This window comes from Pocillopora verrucosa, chromosome 6, assembly GCF_036669915.1.
Source record: "Pocillopora verrucosa isolate sample1 chromosome 6, ASM3666991v2, whole genome shotgun sequence".
Lineage (NCBI taxonomy): Eukaryota > Metazoa > Cnidaria > Anthozoa > Scleractinia > Pocilloporidae > Pocillopora > Pocillopora verrucosa.
The window spans coordinates 2,614,237-2,625,964 of NC_089317.1; the positions used below are offsets into that span (position 1 = coordinate 2,614,237).

The 11,728-nt window shown below is 37.9% G+C and overlaps 1 protein-coding gene across 1 annotated transcript in view; it reads left to right on the plus strand.

Annotated features, from left to right (window-relative positions):
* Positions 1-11,614, plus strand: part of LOC131770661 (intraflagellar transport protein 80 homolog) — a 32,278-nt gene extending 20,664 nt beyond the window's left edge. The window contains exons 27-47 of the mRNA XM_059086373.2: positions 62-132; positions 221-264; positions 1,096-1,235; positions 1,567-1,662; positions 1,818-1,939; positions 2,234-2,338; positions 2,425-2,467; positions 2,613-2,734; positions 3,386-3,579; positions 3,971-4,038; positions 4,758-4,912; positions 5,102-5,190; positions 5,923-6,032; positions 6,758-6,850; positions 7,352-7,475; positions 8,044-8,130; positions 8,584-8,633; positions 9,171-9,308; positions 9,616-9,723; positions 10,173-10,244; positions 10,612-11,614. Coding sequence (XP_058942356.2) covers positions 62-132; positions 221-264; positions 1,096-1,235; positions 1,567-1,662; positions 1,818-1,939; positions 2,234-2,338; positions 2,425-2,467; positions 2,613-2,734; positions 3,386-3,579; positions 3,971-4,038; positions 4,758-4,912; positions 5,102-5,190; positions 5,923-6,032; positions 6,758-6,850; positions 7,352-7,475; positions 8,044-8,130; positions 8,584-8,633; positions 9,171-9,308; positions 9,616-9,723; positions 10,173-10,244; positions 10,612-10,767 — 2,187 coding nt within the window. The 3' untranslated portion in view covers positions 10,768-11,614. The remainder of the gene's footprint in view (positions 1-61; positions 133-220; positions 265-1,095; positions 1,236-1,566; positions 1,663-1,817; positions 1,940-2,233; positions 2,339-2,424; positions 2,468-2,612; positions 2,735-3,385; positions 3,580-3,970; positions 4,039-4,757; positions 4,913-5,101; positions 5,191-5,922; positions 6,033-6,757; positions 6,851-7,351; positions 7,476-8,043; positions 8,131-8,583; positions 8,634-9,170; positions 9,309-9,615; positions 9,724-10,172; positions 10,245-10,611) is intronic.
* The last annotated feature ends 114 nt before the right edge of the window (positions 11,615-11,728 follow it).

Here is an 11,728-nt window from a genome sequence, read left to right on the forward strand (position 1 = left end):
TCAGCTGAATCTTACAGTTTTATCATGTATCAGCAACAATGTGTAACTAATTCTCCACGAGTACAAGATGGCGGCCAACATGGCTATTCTTTTAGAAAGAAAATTGTTTTTCCGATTTCTCGTCGCCAAAAGGTATTGATTGACTCTCACTTCAAATTTGTCTTTTCTTATGTTAAATCTTTTCTTTTAATATTACCTTTTTTCATTTTATCTTTCCAAGTAGGAAGCAATTAGTTTGGAATTTTGGTTCCAACTATACTACTGGTGAGTTTTCTAAGTTTTGTAAATAATTCCGTAACGGTTACGTCTCAGTTTTTTAGCACTGTAGAGATAATTTTTTATCAAATATAATTTTTTTTGTGTGTAAAATACATGGATCTAACAGAGTTAAAAAAAAAAAATTAAAAAAAAAATTTTAACAACTAGTTCAGTAGTGTTCTTAGCTGCAAGGATCTCTTGATTTCGTAGGGTTTAAAAATATTATTTTAATAAAAATTAGTTACGATAGTTATAAAACTTTACTTCAAGCGTTATGATAATTTCAGTTAAATTGAAAACAACCAGAAATTTTGATTTCAGATTTCTAGCTTGATGTGTAATACTTTGTTTTAGAAACTACGTTAGATGTTTTTTTCCAATCTTGTTACAAAAACTAACTTTCAATGAGGGAGATTCATGTTTCTAAAGCGATGGGTGAATTAGTTATAAAGAACTTGACGGTGATTCAGTTGGCACAGCTTAAAGTTTTCAAAGGGAGGTCAGAGTCATGAATTTCTGTGCACCCTTTATGAAGTGGTTTATACTACTTCCTTTTCTAGCATATCGGTAGGATCTGGTTCAGGATGGTGTCTGGTTTAAATTTCAGGCCATATTCAGGCTCTTGACAGCCAGAAATTTTCATATGGGTTGATTCTACCAAACTGATGTTTGTATTTTGGCAATCCTGAATTATAAGACTTTTGTGTCATTGACTTAAAAAAAAATGCTTTCCCAAGGGAGAGGGGGTTATAGGCTCTTCAAATTCCTCCCTCACCCCCTCAGTCACATTCCTGATATTGGTGAGTTGATCACTCTTTGGGTGTGTCTCCTCTTTAGGCCCGAGAGCAATTAAGAAGGTTGTCATTGCCAACAGAGGTGAGATTGCCTGTCGTGTCATGAAAACAGCCAAGAAAATGGGGATAAGAACAGTTGCTGTGTACAGTGATGCAGATGAAAATTCCATGCATGTAGACACAGTAAGTAAATTATATTAATTTTTACAAAATTACACTTAGGTTAAAAAAATATTCTAGATCTGTGTTTTTCTAGGTCATGCCGTAAGTTGACCATAGAAGGCTGGAGAAATAAGAGAAATTAACACTCTGTGATGATAATTAATGTTTTAGACAAAAGTTTTCATAGAAATTTTATTTTGCTAAATGCATTGTTGATCTAGAAAAAATATATCACAAATTTTATGATGATTCTAGCTGCAAAAATAAGAACAAAGCAAAGTTCTCCACAACTTACAGATTAGATAAAGTATATTTTTAACTGAGTGTACTTTTTAAATTTCTTTACTTTCAGGCTGATGAAGCCTTTCACATTGGGGCAGCTGCATCTCGAGAAAGTTATTTGAAAATGGAGAAAATCATTGAAGTTGCCATCAAAAGTGGAGCACAGGTATGAATAAAAAAAACTTTAATACTGTTTGATTTTGCTGGGAGTATCGGTGGTTTATTTCAGAGTCCAGGGCACTTGCAGTTATGTCACTACGTATGTCTTTGATTTCTGGTGTTTATGTCAACACCAGTCCTCTCACTCTCTCTCTGATTTAGGCCATTCATCCAGGCTATGGCTTTTTATCAGAGAAACCAGAATTTGCTGAGCTTTGTGAGAAAGAAGGGGTAATATTTATTGGACCACCAGCTTCAGCGATCAGAGATATGGGTATAAAGAGGTAACTAAGAAGATTCACTGTAACCCTTTAACTCTCATGAGTGACCAAGGCAGAATTTCTCCTTACAGTATTAATACAATATCAACCCAATAAGTGATAAGAATAAAGAAAAATATCAATTTGGGGATAATCAGTTGATCCAATACTAAATTCTCTGAACTAACATTATATGAATTGTATGGTTGCCAGTAAGGAAAGTTACAGATTTGATCTGGGATTTAAAGGGTTAAAATTACTTGAATTGCAAATTATTTCCTGCAATCTTGGTCTGATATCTTGCATTTTTTATTGCAGTACATCAAAGGCCATCATGGGCAATGCTGGAGTGCCAATCATTGAAGGTTACCATGGTGATGACCAATCAGATGAGAGATTGAGACAGGAGGCAGAGAAAATAGGGTAAATGTTTTTTGTCTTCAATCAAGTGTGGTTCTTGACTGTTGTTCTCCTCAGTTCATATTCTTTGGCTCTCTTTTTTTATCCAGATATCCTGTCATGCTCAAGGCTGTCAGAGGTGGAGGAGGAAAGGTTTATTTGCTTGGAAAATAGCAAAAACATTCATTTTTCTCTTTTCAATTGCAAAGGTCAAAATTCCTTATTATCATGGTCAGTTCTCTCAACTGCTTTGGATTCATTACATTCTGAAGCTCTGATCTTTTGAAACTTTTCCTAGGGGATGAGAATTGTAATGAAGCCTGAAGATTTTGATGATGCCCTTGAGTCAGCTAGAAGGGAATCTTTAAAGTCCTTCAATGACGACAACATGTTGGTGGAGAAGTTTGTAGACACTCCCAGGTATCTGGTTGCACTTGAGTGGCACTTCTGCTGCATAAGCCCTTTACACCCAAACATCAATATACATATTCTCCATACTGATCTTTGTACATTTACTAAGGTGCTGACAAGGAGAATTTGTTTAACAATCAAGAGCGTCTTTAGTTGGTGATCATTTTATTTATTCTCATGACTTTAATGTGTGATTCAGGGGTGATATTATGAGGAGAAATTAGATGTTAATCACTCTTAGAGGTCAAAGAGTCAATTTAACTTTTGGAAAGGAAATGTTGAAAATTACAGGAACTTGACTCATTCTTTGTTTTTACTGATGCTGGAAAAAAAACTTTCCTCCACACTTCTCAAACTCATTAATAATTCATGCTGAGAAAACAAAGGAAATTACAACCGTGAAGGAGGTTTGGATATGTGACCATAATTATCACAAACTTTGTTTAACTTTTGCTTTGATTTTCTCCAAGAATTATCAATGGTTTGAGAAGCTATATCAAACATTCGAAAGGGTGTTTCATCTGATATCCAAACACCTTGAAGTTGGTTCAAAAAACTTGGCCACACCTCATTTTTTTAACCACTTCTTGGTGTTTGGATATAGGAAGAAACACTCTTCTTCGTGTTTGATATATTACTTGATTAACCTGCTTTTTTCAGACATGTAGAGGTTCAAGTATTTGCTGACACCTTTGGCAACACAGTGTACTTGTTTGAGAGGGACTGCAGTGTTCAAAGAAGACATCAGAAAATCATTGAAGAGGCTCCTGCCCCAGGTGTATCCTCTGAGGTGCGGCAGAAAATTGGTGAGGCAGCTGTGAGGGCAGCGGAGGCAGTTGGTTATGTTGGAGCAGGTATTGATGTTTACCATGGTCAGAAAATCTTTTTTGAGCACACAGAAATTTGTTCAGGAAACTTTTTTATTGAATCAGAAGGGACAGATTGTCATATGATCAAGGGTGACAGATGTAAGATCACATTGAGATTGCAAGATTCAGAGCAAAACTACAGGTTTATCTCTACAAGCCTAGAACTTTCAACTCTCAAAAGAGAACTAGTACTGTGGGCCAGGATGTAAGATTTTTTCTTGTTACAGGTCTGCTTTCATTAAGATTTTAAGACTTTAGGAAAGTTATGTGAAGTAACTAGGCTATTAGGAAAAAAAAAAAGATTGCAAGAACTGTAAAATTCTAATAAAACAGTTAAGCATCTTTTTTTTTTTTTTTTTTTGGATTTACTTTAAAGGTACTGTTGAGTTCATTATGGATAAAGACCAAAATTTCTACTTCATGGAAATGAACACACGTTTACAGGTAAAGAGAGTACTGTAGAACGATAAATGTATAAAGTCATTTAGTATTGATAATATATGCCTATATATATATATATATATCAATCTTATTGAAACTGTTTTAACCTGATATTGACCTCAGCGTCTTCTCCACCAGTCAGTCATTCAGTTAGTCACCAGTGGAAGTTCTGTAGCTTCTGTGCACTGTAGTATCCAAGACGCATGTCACATATGAAGCTGGTAATGGCCTAACATACTACAGAGTTTTTGACAACTCAGTAGTGGAGCATTGGAGTGCAAGACCCGAAGGTTCTCGAAATCCGACCAAATCCGAAGCTTCGGCTTCCTGAAGATATCTCAGATTTTCTCGTCGCCTCATGCATCGTTGCAAACGAATTACATTCCTCTTTACGTTGGGAATTGTTGTTATTTAGAATAAAGTAGAATGGAGTGGGTAAGTTTCTAAAGAAACTGTGGTGCTGTGTCGCTGGGAGAGTATAACAGAGTAATTTAGTATTATCAACTGAGATGATGACGTAAATTGGTCATCGTAAAGAGTTTTGAAGCTGACGTTGCGAGCGTTAGCCCTTCGTCAGAGCGAATGACGAAGGGCTAACGCTTGAAACGTCAGCTTTTAAACCCTTTACGGTGGTCAATTTACGCCATCAACTCAGTTAATAATACTAAATTACCGTGATAATGAGGTGGAGTAGACGAACAGAATTCTTTTGTACCCATCAGGTGGAGCATCCTGTGTCAGAGATGATCACAGGACAGGATCTGGTGGAGTGGCAACTGAGAGTCGCAGCAGGTGAAGCGTTACCTCTCACACAGGAGGATATCAAGCTAACAGGACACTCGTTTGAGGCTAGAATTTATGCTGAAGATCCTGATAGGTATGCTGTACTTCGTGTTATTTCAGCCTTGTCATCTTTAGTGGAGTTCAAAAACGAATTTTGTGCTGGAAAATATTGCAACGAAGGTGATGCCTTGCCTTCCATAGAAGAGCTTTTTTACGAAGGGATTATTCGCGAATTCTGACTGTTGTTCTGATTGAGTTTTTGTATGTACGTTTTTCCTTTTAGTGATTTTCTCCCAGGCGCAGGCCCTCTATTGCACCTTTCAACACCGCAACCATCTGACACAATCAGAGTCGAAACAGGAGTACGACAAGGTATGTACACCACATTGAGCAATTTATACCACCTCTAATTCTACTGGATTATGCAGGTCTAAACACTCTGAAATGTCACTAGTCTTCTTCAGTGAGGTTCCCTGTACTAACCAGCTTATGTCCAGCGTGACTTCAGGCTGCCTATTAAGGGCGATTTAAGGCAGGAGAATTCCAAACCGGCCTTTTTCTTAACTTGAACTAGTTCTTACCGTTAAGCATATTAGTTCTCAATGCTTGAAAAAGTACGGAAATTTTCAGACCTCAAGAAAGGTATTGAACTACGTTTAAAGGGGTAAGTTTCTAAAGAAACTGTGGTGCTGCGTCGGTGGGAGAGTATAGCAGGTAATTTAGTGTTAACAACTGGGTTGAAAACGTAAATTAGCCACCGTAAAGGGTAAAAAAGCTGACGTTTCGAGCGTTAGCCCTTCGTCAGAGCGATAGACGAAGGGCTCACTCTCGAAACGTCAGCTTTTTTACCCTTTACGGTGGCTGAACTACGTTTAGATTACGTTCGAAAGACTAATAAGGACTATCGGGATTTTTGCAAGTAAGAGCGTAATTGTCGGGTCAGATCCAAAAACGGACCTCATTAAAAGTTGGAAAATCGAAATAAGGTTTGAAAGACTGAAAAGAACTATTGAGATTTTTCTAACTTTTCAATGTTAAGTTCTGTGTTCGGACAATGTGCTTGTCTTCCAATGGTTTCGTGTGTAACTCATTCTTTATTTGCAGGTGACGAAGTATCAGTGCATTATGATCCAATGATAGCAAAACTTGTAGTTTGGTCAGAAAGCAGGGACCAAGCTCTGAGTTTGTTGAAAGAGTCTCTGCAGCAGTATCATGTATGTATCAGGTTTATTTCCGTACTTTACAAGGCCTCTTCTCCTCAGTAAGCGGCCGAGCAACTCACGCCTTACTTTGGTTTATGATTTCACGAATCGTGCTCGCCTTTTTGCATATTCACACGCCTTATACTAATTTTGGCCTTAAGTTCTTAACCCCTAAGAGTGACTAAAATCTAATTTCTCCTTAAAACATCACCCCTGAATGAAAGATGAAGGTCATGAGAGTAAAGGAGATTATCACTAACTAAAGAAGCTCTTGATGGCTGTACAAATTCTCCTCGTCAGCACCTTAGGAAATGTATAGGGAGCAGTGAGGAGAATATGCATACTGATGTTAGGGAGTAAAGAGTTGATCACGTGTCATGTATAAACCCTTAACCACCTTCTGAAATCATACTAACCTTGTGATTTTAAAATCACGTTCGCGCGTCGCACTTTTTCGATTTTGAAATTACGCGAATGATTTTTGGCCAAATTTCACTTCAGTCAGACTAATGAGCATCATTACTGACTTGCCTGACACTTAAATTTGTTAAAAAGAAAACATCCATCATCTTTTGCATATCCATCATGACTATTTAAATAGTTTATAAAGAAAATTCAATTTTGAGGTTATCAAAATGTTTTACCTGAAGGAGTGGATACGGGAAAAGAGCGCCTAGCTGTGTTTGTAAAACCCTTTTTGCTGAAAGTGGCTGTTACTTGATATTCTCTTTCAACAGATCGTGGGATTGAATACAAATATCGGCTTCTTGTCAAATCTGTGTGAACACAGCCATTTCAAGGAGGGTGACGTTCACACTGATTTTATTAAGGTGGGTTGAAAGAGTTTATGCTTTCAAACCTTTTAGGTCTATGAACTTCACTCGTGTCGAGTCAGCTAAAAAAGTGCTGTGTGTCATCTAGCAACTTAGAGCTGACACGCGCATGCGTAGGTATGACTTTCTTGACATCGACAAAATCGATCTCATATAAACGAATATGAACTTGGTGACTCTGAGTCAGTTGCTTTTGTTTACATGTTAATTTTCATAGTAAGGATAAAAGCCAGAATAACAAGAGTTGCAGGATCTTTTATCCGTCGCATTGCAGTGTTCTTTAATATCTGCCCTTTTGAGTAGTTTCTGAAATCTTCGTCATGTAACCTTAGGAAGTTATCGGATCATCTTCGTCAATTATCGGAAGTCATCGTAACATCTTCGAGACTTTTCGGAAATTGTTTTAACACATCTCGAAAATCCGGATAATGCGCTATTGGTAATAGAAACATGTATTTTTTGTCAAGTTGAATTATCTGCACTTAAAATTCCCTGCAGCAACATTATCAAGACCTATTCCCAGTAAAAACACCGCTGAGCCACGAAATACTGGCGCAAGCAAGCTTGGGACTCTTATTACTCGAGAGACAGGAGCAGGAAAAACGAGCTGCGCTCTCTTCTGGTGAGAACATCTATGTTGACGTATTGTATGCACCTCATGAGATGTTACGGACGTCTTTGGCTTCCAGCATTGGTCATTGTACCTCTGTCGGTGCTGGTAAAGTACCAGGCAGGTGAAGAGGCGAGGTGACGCTAACATCCCTTGTTTTTATTCGCAAGACGGACTTTGCCGAAAAGCAAGGACTGCTCGTATGCATACGCATACACGCATACGCAGTCGTATACGCATGCATAATGTTGTATACAGTTTATAAATAATATTGGAATTGTAATATAGAATATTTTATTTTATTTTAGCTTTTCTCAAAGATATTAGCTCTACAGCTACACTGTGAATTTCGAGCATAAATAAAGTATATGTATGTACGTATGCTCGTAGTCTAAGCTTTCTTTAGTTTAAAATAAAATCGCAGAGTTTTCAATCCAACCCGAATGTGAAAGATAAAAAATGAAAACGTGATAGCACGCCTGAAAATTCTCTTCTCACATCTTGATGGTATTATATTTCGCTATGATATTTTATTTATTCTAGCATATTCCTGATTTTATCTTATCTTTTATCTTTGCAGATCCGTTTTCAGTGTGGAATTCTAATGTGAGCTTCAGACTCAATAATGTTGCAAAGAGAAAAATACGACTTGACGATGGTGATAGAAGTAAGGGAATTGAATTTTGTGTAGCTGGTTTTGCTCAGAATTTAAGATTTTGAAAATGTTTTTGTACTGGTTTACTGTCATTCAAATAGGTAAAGGGATCTGGAAGAAGATAGGTTAAAAAAAATTATACTGAAAAATTCCCCGACCGTAAAAGTTTAACAGCCCGTTAAGAGTAAGTCACTATGTACCAGAAATTTATCTCTTGTTTTGTCAATGAAGGAAATCGCGGTATTTTTATTAAGTAACTTCTTGCTTCGATCCTGAAATATGAGCTTTACACCTTGCCCAACCTTAAATGATACGCTAAATCGTAATTTATACCGCGATCAACACAATTGATAGCCTTACTCTAAATCGTGAGGCAAACGATTAAACGTTCATTTTTCTAAAAAAGCCACGATGAACAACAACATTCCCTAGAACATAAACCGTATTTTTTTGCTTTTGTTTCAGAGGTTTACATCATTGTTTCCTACAACAAGGATGGAACTTATAATTTAGAGGTAAGTTTAGAAGAAGCGGTATGTCTTACTCTATAACATCGAAACAAGGAATGTTTTAAACTAGGCTTTGGCAAACTTTTGTCTTTGAAAACGTTTGCTATTTAACAAAATTCATATACATTTTTGTATTAACCCTTTAACTACCATGAGTGACCAGGACAGAATTTCTCCTTACAATATCAATACAATATCAACCAGACAAGTGATGAGAATAAAGAAAAATATCAATTTGGGGATAATTAGTTGATCCTATACTAAATTCTCTGAGCTAACATTATGAGAATTGTATGGTTGACAGTGAGGAGAATTACAAATTTGATCTGAGAGTTTAAGGGTTAATATGTTATGGGGTAATCAAAATTTGTTGTTAACTGGAGAATAACGCAGCATCTTGTGGCAACATTTTACAACTCGGCCATACCTAAGTCCCAGGGTAGAGCTTTTCCTAATGGGGACTCGGGGATTAAGATATATCCAAGAGGGAATTTCTGTGAAATCATGTTCAAAATGTTTTTTTATCTTATTTGTGTTGCACAGATCGATGGCCGTCGCATGCACGTTAAAGGCAAGCTACAGACAGAAGAATCACGAGTTAGCCTCACAGCTAATGTGGATGGACGTGTCTTCAAGTCTTGGCTTGTTGACTTGGAGGGAACCCTGCATATATTTACCAAGGTACATGTACGAATTGGAATTTGGATCGCAGCACTAGTTATTGCGGTAGCTTTAGTAATTCAAAGTTACTTATGAAATAGTTTTCCACTGGATGCCGAAGGTCATCTGGGTTTTCACTGGTTTTTCTTTAATGTGCTTTGTGAATGGTTCAGAGACACGCGCCATATCTTCTCGACCAATCAGTGCAAAACTAAAACAAACCGCCGCGTGGTTGTCCGCGTTTTCCCGCGCTAAAGGTTTATTACCTAATTCCCAATGGTGATTGTCGAACGGCAAGCTGAATATTACATTTTGGTTCTTATCTTAGGATGGCTGTCACAAATTACAACGCCCTGTTCCCAAGTTCTTGAGGGGCGGTCCATCAGCTGTCTCCCAAGGTTCTGCGGTAGCACCAATGACAGGCACTGTTGTAAAGGTACGTTACGCGATACTTTCTCTACCCCCCACCTCTTCCTCGTTTTGACTGTCAATTTTTGGAAGACTGGTAAAGTTACAATTATTAGGCAAAACCTCTTCGAAAATTTTCTTTGAGCCTTACTAAAGCATTGACTCTCTTTAAGTCCTTTTTTTTTCGGCGAAATTCGTGTAGTGTTAAAAGATGAAAAAATATCGCTTAACTATTCAAGAAGCGAAATATATTGAAGACCTTAAGTTTCACGTGCGCAAATTCCGAGCTCACCCGTTTCGGGTGTCTCTTCGGCTCCCTTCGGAAAGGAGACGCTAACGACGAAGAACTTCCGAAAACCGTCGAGTGGAATAGGATTGGAATCATTGGATTCTCATGGCTGTAGGTTTTTTTTCAAGCATGGTAAAATTATCCTCTGCTGTTGGTATGACACGCTATTATTTTAATATCTGGCGCAGGTTTTCGTGGAGCCAGGACAGACGGTCAAAGAGGGCGAGACGCTAGTTGTCATGGAAGCTATGAAAATGGAGGTAAGGAAGATTTCTGTTTTTGCCGCTGGTTCCTACTAAGACTGCAGTAAAATTAAAGGGTGAAGAGGGAGGGGAGGGAGGAAAAACGATAAAAGAAGAGGGTAGGCCTTAAAGCAACGCTGCTCAACCGTGAGTTGCATGACCTGATTACCCTTTCACCGCTTAATGGCAAGCAGTCTGTATCCAGCGCTGGAAATTCAATTTAATTTCTTTGAACGAATACACGTTTTGTTTTGTGTAGGCCTTCCCGCTTGATGGTAAGCAAACCAGTTGCAAACTGGTCATTTCATTTTCTTTGTCGCTTGACTGGCTCAAAGGAGTGTCCTTGACGCGAGGAATTACCATGTTTTGTGCTTTTTTTTTGCAGCACGTAATTCGGGCCCCGAAATCTGGTGTGATTGAAAAAGTGTTGTACTCTTCTGGCCAAGCTGTGAACAGGCATGCGCAGCTAGTACAATTCCAGGAACAGGGAGAGGAACAAAAATCTGAAGACGACGACGAGGAAGGGCCTGAGGCCGAGTGAAAAAAATTGACATCGCGCGGACTGGCCTGGTGGCTGGTTACGATTGTTAGAGGCAACTCCAAAGTTAATATTGCGTTACAAAGATTTGAATCACCCAATTGCGGTTGTGGTCATCAATTTGATGAGACAGATAGATGAGAAGTACTATAAATTCCTCGTTTTCTTTCAACGGAGTTCTGCAGAGGGAAAGCTTCGTTATTTCGAGGGAAGTGGTCAATTTGTCACACAATACAACAAAGTCACGGTTACCGTGTCGCCTCTTTCGAGTGTGTACCGTAAGTGGACTGGGGCGAATATGCGGTGCGAGGCATTGGAACTTGCAATTACTTAAAAAATTTGAATCTAAGAAGACCAGAGTAGGTTATTGCTCTCGGTGTGTATTTTAAACAAGCAGTGCTCCTAAAGAAAATCTGAATCAAAGAAGAAAACCTATATTTTTAATGGTAATATATTTTAAACTGTAACTTAACTTTCATTTCTTGCGCGAAATAATGACATGAATATACAAATGTTGGCAAAATTATTTTCCTATTTAATCAAATGTTGGCCCTAGCTTATCCATCAAAAACGTGCATTGAACAAGACAAGTTACATTTGGCATATTGGTATCGGAACTGGGTGGAGTTTGTTGCAAAAAATCAGAGGATAACGTGTGATTGATTAAGACAATTGGGAAGCTTCTTAATTTTACATCGCAAGAAATTGTTCGAAATATAATCTGAAGTGAAATCCGAATTGCGAAACTGAAATGCAGCTGAGTGTTATCTCTTGTAATATTGTATACGAGAAGATGAAGTAAATGATTAACTTGCGAAGTGTCATTTAAGAACGATTTCTCCGAAATAAAAACCGGATAAAAGCACATGTAATGCCAGTAGTTATTGACAGAGCGATGAGGTTATTGGCTGAGTGAGAGGGCTAGACGGGAAAATATCAATATCTGGCTTTGGGTTGTGATTTA